At 45.8% G+C, this 22,361-nt stretch overlaps 1 protein-coding gene across 1 annotated transcript; it reads left to right on the forward strand.

The window, feature by feature from the left end:
• Nucleotides 1-1,384: 1,384 nt before the first annotated feature.
• IGIP (IgA inducing protein) lies at nt 1,385-5,817 on the forward strand. Its single transcript, XM_082651265.1, has one exon. The coding sequence runs from the start codon at nt 5,490-5,492 to the stop codon at nt 5,649-5,651; it is 162 nt and encodes a 53-aa protein (XP_082507391.1). The 5' UTR covers nt 1,385-5,489; the 3' UTR covers nt 5,652-5,817.
• Nucleotides 5,818-22,361: the final 16,544 nt, after the last annotated feature.

Here is a 22,361-nt window from a genome sequence, read left to right on the forward strand (position 1 = left end):
TGGCACTTATTATGGTTTTCACATAGTATTGTGTGTCAGATTTTAAATTATTATAGTTACATACTATAACTTAAGTCAGTGTAGAGCCTTCTTAAATAACCCCTCCCTTAGGAATTGTTTAAAAAGAAGTGAATTCCCAAACCTGTGTCAAGAACCAGTGATTTAAATGACTGTGAGACAAGTCTTTGAAAGGCTTCCTTGAGTCTAGTCAATGGAGATAAATGATAGCCCATTTCCATGCTGCATACAGTTGTTAGGGTTTATAAAGTTGTCAATATGTAAAAGTGCAAAAGCAGGAAAGACTGTAAAGTTGCCTATAAAATTTCTAGTTTTCATTATTTGCACTATTTATCTTTGCACTTGATTTTTTGAAAATTAAGACTAGTCACTTTCACTTTTGTTTCTAGTCTTTTCTAATTTCTTACAGAATTATGTTTTCAATATCCCTCCCAAAGCAAAACTTATATGCAATTAAATATTCTTTATAAGTCCAAGAAAATATTTCTTAGTGTTAGCTATGTAGAACAAAAATTTGTTTTGATAAAATTTTTAATATGGGCCTTTATTTGCCAATAAAATCCTTTGTAACTGTGAGTTTTATTAGACTATTTGAATAGACAAACTGAAAGCTTAGGATAGAAAAAAAATTATATATATATATACATGTATATATATATATATACACACACACACACACACACACACACACACACACACACATATGAAGTGGTGTCTTTGAGATCCAGTTTCCAGCCTGAAATGGCCTGATTTTGGAGTGTTGATTTGTTTTCACTGAAGTCAATGAGATTTGAGTCTAGCTGGGTATTGGCTTTAAAAGCTGAAAGTGAAGTGGGTGGCAAGTGGCAGCTCCCTCTTTCATGTAGTTTTCCATAATACTCATGGAGTTTCCTCATGGTCTATGTGATATAACTGGTATCGAAATAATTATATTAAATGAATATTCCTTTTTGGAATTCAAGGTTGACTCACTTTTTGAGGAGGGGAGGGTGGCAGGGGATAAGAGACTTTATTTTAACTAGAGGCATTATTATAACCTCAAGATGTGCTCTAGAAAGAGTAGGAGAACAAAAAGTGTACCTGTGAACATATTTTTTGTCTTAGTGAGATTGCGCGACACAGTTAGTGTTCGGAATTGCAAAAAAAAAAAAATTGACAGTTTTGTCAATAGAACAGAAATGCGTTTTGGCTAAAATTATATTTTGTAAGTTATTTAATTACTTCGTTTTATATTCCCTTTCCCATAGCCTTTTAGGCACTTCATACTTAAAACCAACAAGTGAGAGGCCTCTTTTCAGATCTGGTTTATTTTTGGAATGCCTGAGTGTGTTTCTGGATGGGTGGGGGGGGTGGGGGGGGCGGTGCGGCGGGGCTGGTGTTTTAATTCTTGACATGCTCGTCTCAGCATGTTTTGCTATTCATTCTGGATCTTAAGTTTGCAAATTCTGCTGAAAATTCAGTGATGTATTTGAAATGAGAAACTTCTCTGTGACATAGTGTGAATGTTTGTGGCTGGACTCTATTGTGGAAACTTGTGGCTTTGTTTTTAATTGAGGTAGAAAGTTAAACTTCCGTTGTTCAGATTTTAGGTTTATCTAGTGGAATTGTGCCCGGTAATTATCTAAATATGGACCAATTTTGGGAAATGAAGGTTGACAAATGTGTATTTGACTCTAGATAATCCTTTATTCAAAATCATAAAGGCTTACATCATTAGAGTTGTCTTAGGTTTTATGTTGTCTTGGGTTAAATGTGGATGATGATCAGCATTATATCTATGAACTTCCTTTGGGAAAAGAGAAAAATTCAGTCTCCAAACCTTTTCTTGGAGACTAAATTTACCATATATGGATAATGAAAAAATTTTAGAAAGTGGCTTTGATTATTTTTAAATGGAATTTAATCAGCTTAGTTATTTTTCCTAGTTTGAAGCACTTATTTCCCAAATGTGAATAAAGGGAAAAGATCAACAATTTGCCCCCCCCCCTTTTTTGAGGCCATTTTTAGTTTTCTGCCCCCATTTCCCAATCCTGTTATAAAATGAATTACGGGTATCCCTCTAAGTCCCTATAACCCCTTTTGGGGGTCACAGATACCTTTGATAATCTGACAAAAGTGATGGACCCTCTCCCCAGAAAGAAAATACAACATATACAGATAATTTTGCATACAACCTCAGGGGCATCACACATCTTCTGAAACCCAAGTTAAGGATCTCTAAGTAAACTCTGTAGAGAAAATTTTAATGCAATTAATTGATAAAATTAAGAACTAAGCATTGGCATAAAACATTTCAGATTGGAATTATCGTTAGATGATGGCCCCTACTAGCAAAATGTGACATTCCAACCAGCTTTGTTAGACATTATAACATCCAGATAGAAGGAAAAAAGAAGCAAAGTTCTGAGAGCTATTTTTAAGGAGTCAGGGCATCTCTAGACATGGGAGCCACTCCTGGTTCAAGGCAGGGGTCAGGGTGCCTGACAGCTTCTAGCAGGGTAGAGTTTGATAAACCACAATGCTCAGGATGCCAAGGGGTTAGCCATTATCTTAACCCCTTTCTCACCAAAAGATTTTAGTTTTGTGTATTGGGAAACAAGACGTCACTAGGGAAGAAAAAGATTTGCCTTACAACTTTGCTGGAACACATCAGTTTGGTGACGTATGGGACACCGGTATCATTTTTGAGAAGGTGCATAAAACCAAAGTAAATTATTCTCTATGTAGAACATTATTTACTAGTAACATTTGTTTGGATGTATTAGCTTTGACAGTTTTTACCAGTAAATATTGGTTTTATTTAAAACTGGGAATCCAGTTTATAAATAAGATAGTTGATATATCTGTCCTTTCCCCCATGTAAAGAATAGTTTAAAGGTTTATGCTTACTTTTTATTTTTCTCTCTTGATGCCATGGAGTGGGGTGGGGGCGGGGGAGATCTTTGAGTCAACAACCGACAAAATATCTTCTTCAAATTTAAAAATTGAGAAAGCAGCACCTTATTTAAGTCTAACTGTATACCATTTTAGTGCATGTATTAGTTTTAATAATGATTTTTTGGTGCATGCCTTTGGGCTTATTCAAAAGTGTACAATAGGAAAGTATACGTATTTCCTTTCTTAGAAAGGAGATGTTTTTCTACTTTGCAACATGTGATTACAAAAATCTTCCTCTGTGGGAAGATTAACCATGTATTGAACTACTGAAAAGTATATATTTTTAGATATACAGAAAGCATCTACATGGAGCAGCATTCAGACCTATATAGAAGTCATAGCATTCTATATAGGACCAAAAAGGAAATAACATTAAACACTTAAACAGACTTTGTTGGGTAGAAATACCTTTAGATCTTGCATTGACTTCCAAAAAGAAAATGCCACAGAAGTTTGCTGAAAACTTTTGTTGTTTGAATTTTCTCTGTCAGTGTATTTAGCCCAAATAGAACAGCTTTGGGTTAACACATACGTAAGAATCAAAAAAACAAAGCTAACTAAATAAATCAGTCTGGTTTGCCAATCCAGCTTGACTGAAATAAGTAAACTAATCACTTGCAACATGAAAAACTGTTCAACTCCTCTAAGGTTTTGACAAAATAACCTTGGCTGATGTGGGAAGACTCCCACTTTGATTTCTGACCTGACAGTGAAGATTCATGCTTGACATGATTTCATACCTGACAGTGTCTGTTTAAGGAGCTGTGGTACAGTCTGCTAATTCAATCCCAGATACCTGTTGATTACCTGTGAGATCTAGAGTCCAAAGTAGCCAGCAGCTGTATCCCTGAGTGCTCTGTGCCCATCAGATCTCTTAAAGTAAGCAGGGTTGGGGCAGGTCACAGCTCTGATGAGTGACCTCAGGTGCTGTGGACAGCCCCAGATTTAAGACTTGTATCTGCTTTCTTGGGAGTCATCACTGAACTAATGTCCCACATGGTGTTACTTACTGTAGATGCTCTCTCTTGGAGGAGGCCCAGAGCACACATCCTAATTGCTTGTGGTACTCAGAGAGGGGGTGCTAACTCTGATGCCCTGGCCAAATTCCAGTTTAGGGATGTGGGTCTTCTTGCTATTCTAATCGGAAACATGCATCGCTTCCCATTTTCCCTGTTGATCTCAGTGCAAACTGCACTAGTATATTTCTTTGCCCCGACCCCAAGTCTCTAAGATGCTGGTGTGTATTATATAGGCCAAGTTCATGCCTTATCCTAATGCTGGAAAGTTGAGGAATGAGTGAGCTTGGTGTCACAGTGCCCTGTAGTTGGAAGGTAAACTCTTGTGGTGTTTTAGGGATGAAGCTGGCCCTCTTCTTAGCATAAGTTGGGGAATGTGCACTGGCCGGAGGCTTCCAGCCATGAGGTGTGAACTGAAACCTATTTTCCCTCTTTTCTTATAGCATGTTGAGAAAATCTGTTGGGTTTTTAGCAGTCAGGGAAGGCCGGAGTTCTGCAGCTTTAATCTGGGTAACTGAGGCTAGTTTGAGCAAGTCTTTGGTTAATTAACTAGGTTCTCAGATGCCACAGACTCCGTGAAAAGTCACCATTATTTTCAATGGTTGTGATAGAATTTCCCCCAGTAGCCATTATTTTAAGATTATATTGCAGAGTTGCTTTATTTGAGCTTTTCGTGTATACACAATCCCAAACTGGAAGAAATAATAATTAAAAAAAGGAATCCTGCTGTGAAAGGTATATATTACTCTAGATTTTTCTTACTGTAAATATTGTAAGATTGTAATACTGTCGATATTTTATTAACCAACAAATGTTAATCTATGTGAATTCAGACTTATTTTAAATGTGCTTCTTATTTACTGTGTGTGGTCCCTGTTGCTGACAGTATTAAGTTATATTCTGATGTAAGATTAACTTTATTAAAGAATGTAAACATTGTTTCCTTATGGGAAAACAAATAAAGTATAAAGAAGACAATTCTTTTCATTAAAATATACTGTGTATTTACACTTGCTAGACCCAGCACCACTTATAAATTTAGTACACTGTTCAAAATTTTAGTTAACACAGCTGACATGGATGTGCTCTGTTTGAAAGTCTAAGAGTAGGTATTGTTGGAATATAAACAGTTTGTATTTGTCTGCTGTGAATCATAATCTTGAAATTTCTAATCGAGTTTGTAAAATTTTTATAGTAAAACATTTTAACGACAATTTAAAAATTCATCTTCTCTAAAGAATGGTCAAAACAATATCCTTTCAGAAATAGAATTGTTCTTTAATATCTTTCCAAAATGATTTTGGTTAAATGGACCAGATGTATGTTAGTTAAAATTTAAGACAAAGTTGTAATATTCTTTGAGTTTACAAGTTAATCCTTATTGGAGATGTGCCAATTATACAGTAGAATATCATTAATTTGCACTGTTTGGGGACCCCATTAAGAATGCTGAATTTTTCCAACTAAGAAGTAAGCAAATGCAATTTAAAAAGTAAATTTGAGCATTCTGTATTAAATATGTGCAGTTATTATCACATGAAGAAGCTCAGTGTGTCGGGCTGTAATATAACCATACTTGCTGTCATGTTCTCCCATCTCAGTGCTGGGAACTCACCATGTGGAAACCAAGCAAATGTGTTGTGCATCAGCCGGCTTGAGTTTGTTCAATATCAAAGCTGAAACTAGCGAGGTCTGCTGTACTGCTTATTGAAGTATTGTGATTCTTTTAGGCATTGATTCTTACAAAATATATACTGTAACAGTATACTTTGTACAGATTTAAATTTTATTTGAAAAAAATGAAATAAAGTAGGCAAAAAAATAAAGATGTTTATTTTTCATGTGACTATATAAACAGATCAGTCTTTTGTTTCAGTGCCTTTGGTGGGGGTGGTTATGGTTGCTCTTGGAATTTTTTGGGGGGAGGGGGGATAGAAGCCATTTTAAGGATTCAGCAGCAGGTATACTTGCCTAATCATTAACTTGCTATAAGGATTAAGTGGGCTGTCTCACACTGGAAAACTATTTTCTATTTTATTTTAAAACAAATTTAATTTTAGAGATTTTATGTGAATGGCTTCCCTATCTTGCTTCTTGAGTCAGTTTTTTAAATTCTCTGGTGGTGTGACGGTTAACCAAGCTATCACAATTGAAGAGAAAGAGAAACTTTTGCCATAGATCATGTCCCTTTTCCATAGAAGGCTTTTTGTTTTCTGTCGTTTTAAATTTGAAGTTGGTTTGGGTTACAAAAGAGTCATGACAAAAGATGAAGAGAATCCTCTGCAGAAAATAGCAGTTGTGCTTGAAAATAAGATCCTTTCAAAAATGCTCTTCTAGTGAGTGGAGTGGTAGACAGTGAATGAAGTTACCAATAAAAATGTGGCACAGGAGTGATCCTTCAGAATAGTTTTAATGGGACCTTCTCAGAGAAGATTAGATTATCTGACCAAAAAGAACCATCCCAGTTATGGCCTCTGACTCAAAAAGCAACAGTGACTTCAGGTGTATGGTATTTTCCTCAACCTTTAGAAATGGAGTTGGAAGTTTTATTTGTGCTTTCTCCTCATTTTATCTTTTCTGATGCTTTCACTTACTTTTAGGCTGGATATGAGAAGGTTTAGAACAAGCAGTTGCAGGAACAACGTTCCTGCAAAAGTCACACTATAGAAAATTTTTTCATTGTTATTTAAATGTGTATGACAGTAGTTATACTCTAAAAACTGATGCATGGCCATAGAAATATCTCAAGTTCGCAGTAGCACAGTTTCAGGCTTCCCTGGGTAAATTCCAAGAAAGTTTTGTTGTTGTCATTGTTGTTGTTTTGGGTTTTTTCCTGCTAAAATGGCCCTCCTTTGTAGAGAACAGCTGACTATCTGTTGGACTACAGCTAACCATAGCTAGCTAGCTTTGGACCAGCTTCCACATCTGACAATCACCAACTCCAGTAAAAATAATAGACATTTTGCTGCATGAAAACTTAAAGCTGAGGGTTTTGGGTAGGTAGGGCAGGTACTAAGAAACTCTAATTTTCCCTAAGTTCGGTAGTGCCTCTGATTTGGGTGGCACACAGAGAACAGGTGGGTACTTCCTGAAGATTCCCCTCTCTCCTCAAGGTGGAATCGGACAAACTCCTGGGTCCCTGTCCCAGAGGAGGGCACTCTAGTACAGGACGTTGTGGTAGAAACTCTAGCCACGATTTGTAGTAAGTATAAGGGAGTGAAAAGCCAGAAGCCAGGCCCCTTCCTAACTGTCCTGTGGCCTTAATATTTAAAAGATTCCAAATGGGACTATGATTAAATATGCCCTGTGGTTATTTTGGAGGGCTGGAGGTGAGTTCTATTGCAGGGCTACAGGGGGAACATCCCAGACTTGGGATGGGTCTGAACTATATAGGGCAAGGCTTACAGGCCCATGTGAGCCTCTCAAGAAAGGGGCCCAGCATGGTCAACAGAACTATTAGTCATTTTTATTCAGCACTTTCTTTTCTAAAGTGATATAATTGGCAATTGCTTCCCACCCCCCACCTCCAATGGATGTTAACTTCTATTTAACCATGTGGTATGTCATTTACTTAGGCCCTTTTGCATGGTTTTTAGAACTCCCTTTGTTCCTAGTGCCAGTAACAATTTCTAAGCGGATTGGACTTTTTGACTTAGGGTACTGGGTTGTGGAAGAGGTTCTGCTCATTCAGGATCAGAGGAAAGAGATCCCTTTTTCCCTGTTTGGCTGCCCGGTAACCTCAGGGCCAGCACAGTCACTACTGCTTTCACTTCAGCACCATCCCCCACGCTTCCGGAACTTAAGGAGGAGGAGCCACTTTTTTCCTCTGAAAATGGGGATTCTACCTTAATTTTGCTAATCTCTGGAGTGTTTCCAATAACGTCGTTCCAGTTTTCCTACCAACATTGATTTTCATTCATTTTGATCAAATCAGGCCATTTGGCACTTAGGCTGGCAGTGAGAATATGTCGCAAACAGACTCACTGAATGTTGCAATGTTTAAAAAAGCAGGATATCCCTACCTCACAGCCAGCAGGGTTGTCCAGTTAACCCCACCATCCTAGGAATCCTGACTCTCCCTGCATGCTCAGCTCACAACTCAGACCTTCCCCAGGGAGCAGGAGTTTCTTTGTCAGCCTCCTAGGGAGATTGGCAGCCGCTCTGACCTAGCTCGGCCTTCGCTTTCTGTCTCTGGCAGTGACACTAAGGGTGGGTCTGTACTGCCACCATCCTAAATTTTTCCAAGCCCCCCCACTTTTTTGTTTTTAAAGCTAATAGCGAGTGCTTAAAATATGCAAGCTAAGTGTTTTATCTAGGTTATTTCATTAAATCTTACTACAACCCTATGAAATAGGCACTATTATTATCCCCATTTTACAGAAGAGGAAACTAAGACAAAAAGAGATTGAGTAGTATGCCCAGGGTCACACAGTCAGAATTCAAGTCATGAGTCCTGGCAAGCTGAGACCCTTGGTCTCAGACACTCTAGTGCCACCTCCTCCCCTAACTTGCAGGGTCTTCCTGACTTTGACAGTGCCTTACCTCAGGATGTATTTAGCTGGATGGCAAAGCCAGCGTTCCCTGCGGCAAAGGAAGATTTCTCTGTATAACTCAAAAGCCACATTTCCTGTTCTGAAGGTTGATTCATGAATGAATCCACATTTTCATTTCCCCTGCCCCTTTCATGGGGGAATGACTTACTCGGAGCAGGTCTGAGGAAAGCTGGCAAATGGCCCTTCCAGGCCTCTCTCCACTGCTCTTGCTTAAAGTAAGTACAGCGCTGAGTGCTATTCCTGCCTCTTCCCATCCTCACCACGGTGACCTGATCAAAAAGCTCTGTGAATGAGCTCTTCAATTCTGTCTAGCGGAGCTGTCGATTTCTTTCTTGTTCCCAGATTATACGCCCCAGCTGACACCCTATCATCCTTATGGCTGACCTCCTATCTGGGTTCATTTGGCTCCAGATATAGGCTCAAAAAGGAACAGGAGGCAGTCTCCAGGAGAGGATCTGGGTCTGCCCAGATTCCCCAAACCTCGCTATTTTCCAACAATTGGCCAAGTAATTGGATCAGTCAGGGCCAGCCCTGTAGTTTCCAGCTCAAAGTTTTGCTTGGGCTGTTACGTTTCTGAAGGCACTTTCCTGCATCCTCTAAAATACTACTTCCCAGATACTTCCTGACCTCTAAGGGAAGGTCCAGAGTGTCACTCTCCAGGGGCTTCTTCCAAAAATAAAATATGAAATTCCTTGGGACTTAGGGGTGGTTTAGAGGGCTGTGGTATCTATTAGAACTCTTGTCTGAAAAGGGACGATCATAATCCCTCATAATCCCTCATGTTTCTTGTATCCTCTAAAGCAGTGATTCTCAAGGTGTGGCCCCTGGACCAAGAGCATTAGCATCCCCTTGGAAATTGTTAGAAATAGAAAAAAAATTTTTTCCCAACTTTTTGGCTGCGCCACACGGCATGTGGGATCCTAGTTCCCCAATGATTGAACCCACAACTCTTGCATTGGAAGCACGGAGTCTTAACCACTGGACCACCAGGGAAGTCCCCAGAAATAGAAACTTCTTGGTCCACACTCCAGACGGAACTGAATCAGAACCTGCAGGAACCCAGCAATCCCTGTTGTAACAAGCTCTCCAGGTGACTGTGAGGCACAGTGAAGTGTGAGAACCATTGCTCTCTAAAGCAAAGCTTCTTTATCTCTTTTGGAGTTTTAGGTTTGAGACTCATGAAAGCTTGGGACCCTCTCGCCTGCTTCACAGACCTCCTCAAGTCCGTGTTAAGAATCCCTGCTCTGGAACTTAGAGCTTGTCCATGCCTCTCTGGCTTCCACCCTCTCCACACCACCTTGAGAAGGGGTGGCCACATGCTCCCTGTTTGTTCCTTCATTCATGTCCTGTTGGTTGTCGCTGAGAGTGGACAGCCCCCGTGCCAGAGAACACAGGGGAAACGGCTTCCTGCTCCATTTGTGCTGCAACTGTAGCCTGTGGCCTCTAAACAAAAACCAAATGCTTGGGCATGGGGCACCAGGCCAGAGCCTGGGCAAACAGAAAAGTGATTTCTTCTCCTGGAGCTGGGAGCTGTGTGTCAGAGCAGAACTGCTAAAAACTGTGGAGCTTCCTCTGACAGTCCTGGCTGGGGCATACTGACGGCAGCTAGAGCTTTGTCGGTGGCAAGTCCTGGTTATGCCTGTTGTCCCTGTTTAATTGTTTGCGGCACCCCTGTTCAGTTACACAGGTATCCTGGTTTGGGTAACAGATTATATGGTCCCCCATTTACTCACCTAATGGCCTCCTCACAGGTCTCCTTATGGCCGTTCTTGCCTCCTGTAATCCATTCTCCACACAGCAGCTTGCCCATAAATATGGTTACAGGACCCTTATGATCTGGCCCCATCTAACTCCTCAGTTTTCTCTCCTTCCTTTCACCTCCTTGCTCATCTCTCTTAAGTCATACTGGTCATCTTCCCGTGTCTTGAATGCATGGAGCCCATTGCCACCTAAGTGTCTTTGGCCTTGCTCTTCCTTCTGCCTGGAATGTGCTTCCCTACAGATCCTCACACAGTGGCCCTTTTTCATAAACAGGCTTCAGCTTTCATGTTCTCCTTTCAAGGAGACCCCCTTCCAATCACTCTCCCTCACAGCACTGTTTCCTTTTTCTTCCTAGTGCTTATCACTGTCCAAAACTGTCTTTTCTTTTTCTGTTGATGCGCTAACACTGTGAGGGCAGGACTGAGGCATCCCCAGTGCCTAGACAAGCCTGGCACACAGCAGATACTCAGTAAACATCTCTTAGCTGGCGGTTGGACTTCATCCACTCCCAGAGTGCCTCTGGGGGCTGACTTCCTCATCCATGTTGAATGCAAGTACTATCATCCTGTTTTATCTCACCTCTTGCCCACAGGTGGCATAGGACAGGGACCCTGAATATGAGATGATTCTTCTCTGCCCGCTGCCAACTCTCCTTAGCTTCCTGCACCTCCCACCTCTGTACGGGCCTCAGCATCTCCTCTCCCTAGGTATTTCATCTCCAGATGAGGTTCTGGGGAAAGGGCAATAACCCTGTCCTCAACAGATAGCTTAATGCCCACTCTGCCCACAACTGCCCCCCAAAGCACTGTGGGTTGGGGCTCCAGCCATTCAGCATGCACTCAGGGGGCCCCTTGGCCACTGAGCATTTGATGGGCAGCATTCTTCTGGGCTTCTTGATGAGCTGGGAACTCACTCTCCCTGGAATCCACTAGTTGAGGGAAGGGAGGAGACTAGCTATCCAAGAGGTTATATGCCCTGTTTCCAAATGCCACAGGGTAGGAGGTGTCCAGAGAAGTATGGCTTCCATAGAGCACCAACATCACTGGTGATGTTTCACCAAATCCTGGCTCTTCTACTCTCTGTTACTTGGCCCTCCCCTGAGTCTTTAAAATGAGAGTGGTGACAACTAAACCCCCTCCCTCCCATAACATTCCAGGGCAGCAGTGAAAAAGAACCTCCCTCCTTCATTCTAAACCTGAGGAGGAAATGAGGCTCCTGAGCTCAGCTGACTTTAAAATAAATTTAGGCTCCAAGATAAATTTAGGGCTATGGAATATGGACTCAAATAGCAAAGTCATACAGAGATAGGAGGTAGAGTTTGAGAGTTTCCAACCAACTGGCCATAAAGTGAGACCCTGATGAGAACCAGGCTGCTGCATGGTGGGCAGAGGATAAGGAAGGGGAAGCAAGGACTTGGAGACCAGACCATCACTCTGGAGGATTTCCAGGGCCTTTGTCCGAGTTCTGGCCTTTGGGGAAGGAGCATGGAGGTGGAGGTTAAAAATATTAGGTTTGAAATCAAATCGATGCAGATCCAGACTCTGTCACTCACTAGCTTTGTGGCCTTCAGCAACTCTACCTAACCTCCCCTGGTCTCAATTTCCTCATCTATAAATGGGATAAGAGGGCTGACTTCATTTGATTGTTGGGAAGATTAAATGAAATCATTCCTGTGAAGAACTTATAGCACAGAGTAGTGTTTAATAAATGCTTTCATCATCATTATCCTTGCTGTTGTTGCGGTTGTCGGTCAGAAGGGAGACAAATGTGGAACTTGTGTAGCCGATAGGAGCCCTGCTTCCGTTAGCCTCTGTGCTCCCAGGTGGAGGAGCCGTGAAAAGAGCACATGCCTCTCGAGAGTGACCAGCTACACTGCATTTGGCTGAAGGGAGGGGAACCCAATCTGACCCCTTCCCATTTCAGCTTTGGTCCTACCTACATACCTTTCTCCTGCCAGCCCAAGGAGGATCCAGTCTGTGGTGCTCTCTTCACAGGCCCAGATGTGTACTGGACCAGATTTATTTTTGGTTTGTCGCTTACTATCTCTGTTCCAGGCCTGGAATGTCTGAGGTTTTCTAGGGATGGTGGAGGAGAGCGCTCTTTTGAAAAACAAAATGAGGTCTCAGTCTAGGGGCTCTGCTTCCTTCTGGCTACAGGCAACAACAGAGAATCTGCCATCTGCCAAGGGTGCAGGATGACTAGAGGTCAATGCTGAATATTAATTCACCTGTTGGACATCTAAGATAGCAGTTAATCAGGCCTGGGGAACAGCTCTTGCATAAGGAAAGGAGAGATTTGCCTTTGGCAGAAATTTTTATTTATTTATTTATTTTTGGCTGCATTGGGTCTTCGTTGCTGTGCACGGGCTTTTCTCTAGTTGTGGCGAGCGGGGGCTACTCTTCATTGAGGTGCGTGGGTTTCTCATTGCGGTGGCTTCTCTTGTGGTGGAGCACGGGCTCTAGGCTCATGGGCTTCAGTAGTTGTGGCACACAGGCTCAGTAGTTGTGGCATGTGGGCTCTAGAGCGCAGGCTCAGTAGCTGTGGCGCACAGGCTTAGTTGCTCCGTGGCATGTGGGATCTTCCCGGACCAGGGCTCGAAGCCGTGTCCCCTGCATTGGCATGCGGATTCTTAACCACTGCGCCACCAGGGAAGTGCTGGCAGAAATTCTTAAGCTGGGGCTTTTGGGGGTCTGTAAAGCTTCTGAAATTTTATACAAGATTATACCTGTATGTGCAAGGTACATTTTTCTGAGAAGAGGATCCATAGTTTTCTTCAAAACTCTCAAAGGAAGTTACAGCCCCAATAGGTTCAGAATCACTGGTCCTGATCTGAGAGTAGAAATAGAACCCTCCTCTAGTGGGTCTCTGAGAAGCTGCATTCTTCAGCTTGGCTGATCAGAAGGACTGAAGAGGACCTGGAAGCAGGGCTGCTTAGGCTTCGAGGAAAAAGAGCTATTCTCTTTATTGCACCTAGGTTGACTGGTTGGAGCCTGACCTCTCCATTTGGAAGTTGGGGATTTTGAGCTAGCTAAATATCCCTTATTTTCTCTGAAGTTTGGTTGCAATATTATTAAGCACTCTAAACTGCCATATTTTGTGCCAGATGGGGGGACTGGCCTGGCGTCATCTCAGAGGTGGGAAGCAGGGTTGAGTGACTGTGCTAGGTTTGTGTGGTAGCAGTAATGGTGGGGGGTGAGGTGCAGGGGTCTCCTTATGTTGCCCTCATTTGGATGCTTGTTACATAGTTGGTACTCAGCCACAGTTTTTGCACTGATATGTAGTTGTTTCCTTCCTTTTGGAGACGTTAAATCTAAGTTCCATGGTCCATTTTTTAATTTCACCAAGGCAGTGGCTTCTCCTTACCCCTATGGCATCTTTTCATGAGACGCTAGGAGCCCCATTCTTCTCCCCAGCTGTGCTTATTTACTCCTTACCCCTCACCCTACAAATCCTGAAAAATAGCTCTGAAAGCCAACTTGGGGCCTTTGAGGTTGTTTGCTGCTCCTTGGAATATGATTCCATCATTGAGTGTATTCCAATTCTGGCCAGTCCTGGTACTGTCTCCTGCTTTCCTCAATACCCATCATTCCTTGTTGCAGCTACTTGTTCATGTTAAAAAAATGGCATCTATCTCCCTGCTGAGAATTTTCCCCCTCCTCTCAAACCTCAAGTCCATGTGCTCAACCCAGCTTACTGGATGGCATCAGAATGCGGCAGAGGTTTCCTAAGGCTTGCCTGTCCTCCTACCTGAATCAGGCAAACACTCTCTTAGCTCAGAGTCAGCTCACAAGTAGGAAGTATGGGCTGAGACTAGCTGAACACAATGGTTCCCTGGCCTCCCCCAAGAGCAGAACCTGATCCCTCTAGGGTGAATTGACTGACAGAAGCTCCATGGGACAAGAGTTTCACTTTTCTTTGGGGGCCTTGAGTTGGAGTATTCTCTAGACATGAAATAGAGTCAAGTCTCTAGGACATAGGCCTCTGATTTGGAGTCATCAGACCATATAAGGCCACCCAGCCCACCCAAGAACACAGGTACACCCATCCTCACTGCCACTAGGGGTCTGGACAGGGGCCACCATCCCAGGACTACCCTGATCCTCACAGAGCTGAGGGGTCTGATGGAGGTATTAAAGCCCACACAGGGCAACATTTTCTCCACATGCTCTTCCAAAAGGCTCTCTATGCAGGGAAAATGAGGTCTTGGGAGGACCTGCCTGAGCCACATCCCCTCTGTGAAAGATGGGCCTACGGACTGGAGACCATGATGTCTGACAGAGAGTCAGCCCTTCCTCCTCCTCCTCACCCAGGGCCAGCAAAACTGTTTCTGGTCCTTCCATCTTGCTTCATTGCTCCTCTCCTGCACACTGATCCACTCAACCCGCTCATTTTACGCTGGCTCTGAATAACTATGACTTGAGCTGTCTCTTGATTGTAGGGCTCTGAGGATGATAACAATGGAAAGCAGCCACCCTCTGGTGTTCGCTTCCTCCTGAACCCTGACTTCTACGAAGGAATTGTGAGGGAAAGGAAAGGCCTCCAAGGCCATCTGGTCTCACAGTCTGCTGCCAGGCAGAATGAGCCACCCCTTGGTCCAGGCCGACTTGTCCTTTTAACCTTATAATAGTTCCTTGGGTTATACAGAGGCTTTTTATTTTGATCAAATGTATCTGTCCTCTCCTTCATGGCTTTGTATTGTATGGTTTTTAAAGAAGGTTTCCCTTTGCCCAGATAATAAACGTATTCTCCCATATTTTCTTATATTTCTTTCATATTGGGTTGGCCAAAACTTCATTCGAGTTTTTCTGTAAGATGGCACGTAAAAACCCGAACAAACTTTTTGGCCAGCCCAATAGTTGTACTTCTATGTTAGTTCTTTAATCCGTCTGGAATTTATGTTCATATATGGTGTGAGCTAGGGATCTAACCTTATTTTCTTTTCTTTGGGCAAAGGGTCACGTGCTGCCCAGAATTATTTATCCTATAGGCCATCCTCTCCCCCGTGACTTGAAATACTACTCTTCTCATATTCAAAAGTCCCGTAAATATATGTGACTGTCTGGATTCTCTATTCTGTTGCATTGAACTTTTTTATATTCCTTGTACAGTACCATTTTAATAGTTGTAGCTTTTGAGTGTGTGTCGATACAGTGTATTTTTCTCTTTCATTCTTTTCCCCCAAATTGTTTTGTTATTCTTACATATTTTTTCTTTCCAGATGTACTTCCCAGTCAGCTTGTCAAATTTCATTTAACAAGTCCTATTGGGATTTTGGTTGGGATTTTATTTATCATGTAAATTAAGTTGGGAGAGAGTTGATATCGTTACAATATTGAGCCTTCTTATCCAGAAATAGAATGTCTCAGCTATGTTCTTAAGGGCCTCCAGGGGAGACATTCTCTCTTCTCCTGACCCCTGCAGTCTCTCAGTGTCCATTGGCTGGTGTCCTGAGCCACCAGAGCCTGGTGTTGCAGTGTCCTGTGATTCTAGCTTACTCATTCCCTCTTCCCACTCAGAGATGGATGAAACAGTTGAGTATTTGCTTTTGCTCAGGAATTCCAAGCTTTATCTGTCCAAGACCTAAAAGTACTCAGGGGAATTGTCCTATCTCTTTTATGCCCTGCTTTTATATCCCATTCCTAGAATCCCCCTTCTCGTCTTGCTCTCTCAGGAATTCCAATATTTCAAATCTAGAGTAGTACGGCTTAATATTTTCTTTAGTCAGGATTTCCCTGAGAGTCTGGTTGGCCTGAAACACAGTCTCTCATTCTGACCTTCTCTCTTTTCACATTGTTCCATGTAATTTCTAAGCTTCATTCAGACAAGATGATAGCTTGGAAGGAGAGCTCACAGGTATTCGAGAGAATAGCAGTGTTAATGATTCTATGCCCGATGCCTACACTAAAAGGAAGAGCTTGTTGCCCCTGACTTGCCAACAGATAGCAGCCTATGACTCTGCTCACCACCCTCAACTTTACAGAGTGTCTAGGAATTCCCAGGCATTTTTGATTCCTGATTTCTGTGCACCAGCCTCAAGAGGCAGGTTGTTAGATCCAGCTGACTGCCAATGGCCAAGAGGTCCTAGCCCTTCTGCTCGAAACTCTTCCAGGGATAGCTGTATCCAGCTGTTTTGTTGCCAATATGAAAGCCAAAAAAGCCAGAGCTAAAGTTTTCTGGGCTCTCAGAGCAGGTGTGGCAGCCAGGAAGTAGGAAAAGGGAGCCTGACCAGGGTCCAGGTCCTCACCTCATCCCCCAGAATAGCTGAATGTGCTTTAAGGCCAGGTACGATGGCAACACAAAGATATAGGCAGTTTGCCCAAAGTGTTTGCATATACACCTGAGTACCAAGAAAGGCCATGGAGTCCAGACACCTGGACGTGCTTTGCCCGGCCATGTTCCTCTCCTGTTTCTGCATCCACTTGGCTGTCTCTGCATCACCTCCTCCTGTTTCCAGGTACCTTTGGGCAAGGTCAGCACCACTTACCACTAAAATATCCCCTTGATAAATCTTCACCTGCTGCTTATCCAGTGAATAAGATTTCAGGGTAAGGACTGCAGAATTTGTCATAACTTTGATTGTAAAGTTACTCCAAAAGTTACTCCATAAAATGATTCCTAGACATTTGTGTTTCAAAGGACAGAATGAGCCACTCCCGCATAGTGAACCAATTTCAAGGCCAGGAAATCTGCCACAGGGGCTGAAAAGTTCTATAACACAAACAGAGCTACAGCGTCTGATTCCTCGAGGTCTCGCTTCCAAACACAATATGCTGCAAAGAATTTTCCCTAGCCATCTCCCAAGTTGCTCAAGGCCCAGCCAGCCACCCAGTTTTACATGTCTAAATCTGAAATCAAAGTCCCAGGCAGGGAGAGGGATTGTCACAAGTAATTGCAACATCCCACAAGAATTTGTTTGGGAGTTAAAAGGAGCCAAACCTGGGCCTTCTCCAAAGCTTGCAAGTATGAGTTTTTTGAGAACCACATTCGATCTGTTCCAATACGTTGAATGTAAACGCTTGTCTTGTGCCTGCTTGGCAGCTCTAGGGGACTCTGCAGGGCTCCTGTGGCCCACCATGGCGACCCGTGTGACTTCCCCTAGGAGAGGACAGTGTGGGGGACTGCCTGCTATGAGCCACAGGCCCCCAGAGTTGGCCTTAATCTTCTGAGCCCTGCTCGAAACACTATCCCAAGGGAAAAGGAGGAGTGAGGGCTCTGAGGGGCAAAGGCTCCCAAGTGGCTGCAGGAAGAGACTTGGATGGGAGGGGAAAGGGCATAGGCATCCTGCCACACTGCCACATCCTTTCTCAGCAACTTCTACACTCACTCTTCCCTTGCCCTCACCCTTACCTTATCTCATTTTATCCTTACATGTTAACTTCATGACATTATTTAGAGATGATGTTCTTTCTTTTTCCATATAGAAAATAACCACCTTCAAAGTGACAGCTTAGGGCTCAAACACAGTAGCTATTCCAGCTACATCTGAAGACAGACCAGCATTATTAGGGATACAATTGGTTGTTATGAACCAGACAGTTGTCGTCGTCGTCATCATCATCATCATCATCAAACAGTTACTACTTACTGAGCCCTTACTTTACGCACAGGCCCCTTGTGAGGCTGACATTATTACTTCCCTATTTAATGGAGTAGGGCCAGGCCTGGTGAGGTTAAATGGCCTGCCCCAGGTCTCCCAGTTGATCAGAGGGGGAACTGGGCCTCCAGAGGGCCTGAGCCATTGCCATAGCTCATTTTCTTCTGGAAGAAGCAGAAGGAAGCAGAGCCCAGCAAGGCGCCTGCCGGCCCCAACAATCTAACACTGCCAGCAATGGTGGGAAGGGGCTTTCACAGCATGTCTTACCTGGGTCCCAGGTCCCCTACAGCCGACCCAGGACCACAAGGCCGTGGTGACTCAAGGATGAGGATGCAGTGGGAGGGGAGGGTGAGGGCCAGCCAGTTCTGTCTTGTTCCTTAGAGAACTCTCATGTCGTTGTAGGCAACGGGGGGGCCCAGTGCGCATGGGAGTCTTGCCTCCCTCCTCCCAGTTCTCCAGGACTTCACGGGGGAGGCTTTCTCCAAGAGGGGTTATTCCTCATCCCCACCACTCTGGCCCTAGCTTCAAAGAACGCAAAGAGAGCCAGAGCAGGCCAAGATCAATTTCTTCTTGAAGGCCAACAGTCCTACTGTCCCTCAGCCCAGTTTCTTTTCAATATAGCCTAACGTCTCTCTGTCCCCTCTGCTGATTTACATGGCAGGTTTATTTAATTAGCCAGAGGGGAGTCAAAGTGCAGCTTGTCCTCAGAGTTAATTAATACTTACTGAGCCACCACACTGTGAGTGATGCCAAGATTGGACTGTGTCCTCTATATCAGCTTAGGGAACAGACTTCAACCCCTTGTGCCTGGCTGGGATTGGAAACTGGAACCAGTTAAAGAGTAGGGATGATGGGGCCCTGAGCTATTGTGAGGAGCAGATGAGGCCGTGCACCTAACATGTTTGCCACAGTGCCTGGCACATAGTAGGGACTTAGATATTGATACTGTGTTTGTAAATTTGAAAAAGAAGTGGCAGGGAAAGGTGGCCGAGAGACCATGTTCCCCTCTGGGGCATGTTCCAAGGGAGAGAGGGGTAATGGTAGCAAATACCACAGGGAACACAAACCCTCAGGCACACTCCCACAAGCATTGTCCATGAAGAAACGCAGCAGGCTTCTCCCTATTTTCACCAGGCTCCTTTAGAAGATGGGGAAGGACTTCCCTGGTGGCACAGTGGTTAAGAATCTGCCTGCCAATGCAGGGGACACGGGAAGATCCCACATGCCGCGGAGCAACTAAGCCCGTGCGCCACAACTACTGAGCCTGCGCTCTAGAGCCCACGAGCCACAACTACTGAAGCCCACGAGCCACAACTACTGAAGCCCGCATGCCTAGAGCCTGTGCTCCACAACAAGAGAAGCCACCGCAATGAGAAGCCCGCGCACCGCAACAAAGACCCAATGCAGCCAAAAATAAAAAATGAATTAAAAAAAAAGACACAAAAAAGTTGAACATGAAAGGATTGAAAGAAAAGAAGATGGGGAAAGTGCAGGTGGTTGACCCTGGAGGAATTCAAGCAGAGCATGAGTAAGTGGCGGTTCTCCTTTAATTGTGATCTGATTGCTAAGGGAAGGAAATCTGGCCTGGGCAAAGGAGTGCTGCTGGCCTATGCGATTCCTGCCAGGCCAGGGCCCTTCCCCTCCTTCCATCACCCCATCTCTGCACACTCTGGAACCCCACTCCACTCTTACGTCAAAAGACTTTTGACCCTGGCTTTTCTTTCAAATGGTGCTTCCTTGGGCCCTCTCCTGTGGAGTGCCCTGACAGAGCCATCACTAGGGCAGGATTTGGTGACAGTGCTTGCCCTCTCCCTCTGCCTCCTCCAGGGCTGCCATGCCGACGAGCATCTCATAGTCTGCCCTGCCTGACTGCTTGGCTGCAGGGGAGTCCCGTCGCCCAAAGCCCTCTTTGCGGTTGGTGGCTTGGGACAGCCTGCCCTAACTCTCCCAGCTCAATATCTGGGCAGCTTCAGTCCTTCTCGTGGGAGTGCTGGCATAGCCAGTGCCTGGGTGTGTGGGCTCTTCACTCTTTGTCTGCCAGGCTTGACCCCATGATCCTATTCAGAGCCTGCCCCAGAGTCTGGATGAGAGGTTACCATGAAGCTACCCAACCCCAGGCATGGATAGTCCTTTCTGGATGCTAAGGCCAAGTAGGAAGACACACTACTGAGGCAAGACCCAGTGGCTGTCTCCGCTGCCAGAAAGATAGCTTTTCTAAGCCAAACGCTGAGGCAAGATACCTGCAGCCCTAAGACCTAGACAGATTTGGACAGGAGGGCACAGTGAGGCTTAGAAGTTTCATCCTGGGTTTGCCACATCTTCTGTACAAAGCCAGATGCTGGGTGGGAAGCATTCTTCCCAATTACCTGAGATGACTTTGGTAAGGAAAATGGAATGCGAAATGGGTCAGAGACTGACAGCCAGACTGTCAACTACAGCCCGCTCTGGCGGGCCTGAGGTTCTGGGGCCTGCGCCCCCTGCTGGCCCCTCAGACAGGCTCCTGCCCTTTGGCTTCCTCCTCCCCAGGAAGCAGCCTGGTGCTTCCTTCTCATCCCAGCGCTACTTCATCTGCTCCCTCCCGCCTCACTCTTTTAATCTTTTCACCTTTGGACCTAGCCTACAGCCGCTCCCTCTTCCTTCCATAACCTGGGCTTCCTCCTTCTGGACAAAAACCACTGAGTGTGACCCACGGTTTTTTTTGTTTGGGGGGGCAGGGGGGTTGTTTTGGTTTTTGTAGTGTATGACCCAGCCTCTTGAAGAAGACCTCGGAACTGTGCAAGTGGCAGCCTGCCTCAGCCAGCACCTCAGAGCAGGCTCTTCTGCTGCTTCCCAGAGGGCATCCAGCCTCCAGCTCTTCCTTCTCTCTGTCTCTCCCACTGCAGAAGCCCACCCTTACAGAGCCTCTAGGGGTGGCCCCTCTAGCTCTCCCAGACCAGCCCTCCACACTACTCCAGACTGGACCAGGAATATCTTCTATCTCTCTTTCCCTCCCTCCCTCTTCCTCTCCCTCTCCCCTTCCAAATCCTGTCCACTTAGCAAGTTCTAATGGCTCCGGTGTTCACACTCCAGCCCATCTCCACTATGTCCTCTCCTGAAACTCCTGCTGCCAGGCTACTTGCTATGACAACAGTCTCTTAGGTGTGTTTGTCTTCTGAGATTGGAAGCACCCAGAGGGCAAGGACTTTTAACCTCCTACAAAACCAAGGGCAGTGCTAGGCTCCCAATGGGCACTCGGGACCCCGTTGAACGCTGATCCTCTCCTACTAACCTACCAGCACTGCCTCAGGGCTCTCTGCCTGCGCAAGGTCCGGGGAGTGGCAGGTCCGGTGCGGCTGTGCCTTCAAGGCTACCATTGTCAGGTCACTGCAGAAGGAGGGAAGATGGGGGCCATTTCCCAGAATGGGTGAGAATGACAGGGAGGCTTTTATTTCCAGGGTGAAGGGAGGGAGGACCAGTCGGGAGTGAGGTGCCTGGGTGTCAGTTATTACGCTGGTGGAGAAGCCCACGCGCGATGTAGGGGACGTGGATCCCAAGAAAACCCCCAAACCTCATAGTTGCCTCGTCCTACCACCCCTCCATTCCTCCCAAGGGCGATCTGCCTCCCGGTTCGCAGCCCTGGGACAGATCCTTGCGTGACCTCGGGCGGCGCCCAGTGCTGCTGTGGACAGCTCATCCCGCGGCGGTGGCGGCGGCGGCGCCCGGCGTGTCCCCAGAGCCGCCAGGGGGCGAATAGGGTGCCCGCCGGCTTTTGGGACGCCCGGGGCGCCGGCGCTGAGCTCCGGAGCGTCCCGGCCAGGGAAGACGCGCCCGCCAGAACCTCCTTGGCTTCCCGCCGCCGCCGCCGCCGCCGCCGCCGCCGCAGCGGGGCCAGGCCGCTACTTCCAGCCCCGCCTTCGGGCCGTCTCGGTCGCTCTGGGCGCCCCAGGCCTGGGTGGGGGCGCAGCCGCTGCGCGCCCGCACAGGTGACGGGCCGCTAGCGCGCCCAGCTCCACGCGCACAGGGCACTGCCCGGCGGACTCGCCTCGCTCGCATCCCGCCCCTCCTTCGCCCTCTTGGCAGCCCCGGCTCTGCTCTCGCAGCCGCCCCGATTTTGGGGCCGGCGATTGAATAGGCCGCACCCCGGGCGCAGCAAATGGAGGACGCTGGAATTGAAGGAGGGGGCGAGGGAGGACGCATCTCAGCCCCCTGCCTTCTCCCCACCACTGCGAAGCGGCCGCGGGCGATGCGCAGGCCGGTCTCTGCGCCCTGGGGCTCTGGTCTGGCCCGGCGCCGGTGCCGGTACGGGTGCCAGGGAGAGACCCCGCGCGAGGTTGGCCGGGCGCAACCGCGCTGCACCTGTTGGAGCGGGCCTCTACGCGCTCGGACCCGAGCCGGCCTCCACGGTACACGCTACCCGGGCGTGTACTGAAGGGCCACAGTTGGCTTTAGGAAAACAAAACGAAATATTTATCTAGAATGGATGTATGCGTATGTCGGCTCCTC

The sequence above is a fragment of the Grampus griseus genome (genome assembly GCF_964374135.1).
Source record: "Grampus griseus genome assembly, chromosome: 3".
In the NCBI taxonomy this organism is placed as follows: Eukaryota; Metazoa; Chordata; class Mammalia; order Artiodactyla; family Delphinidae; genus Grampus; species Grampus griseus.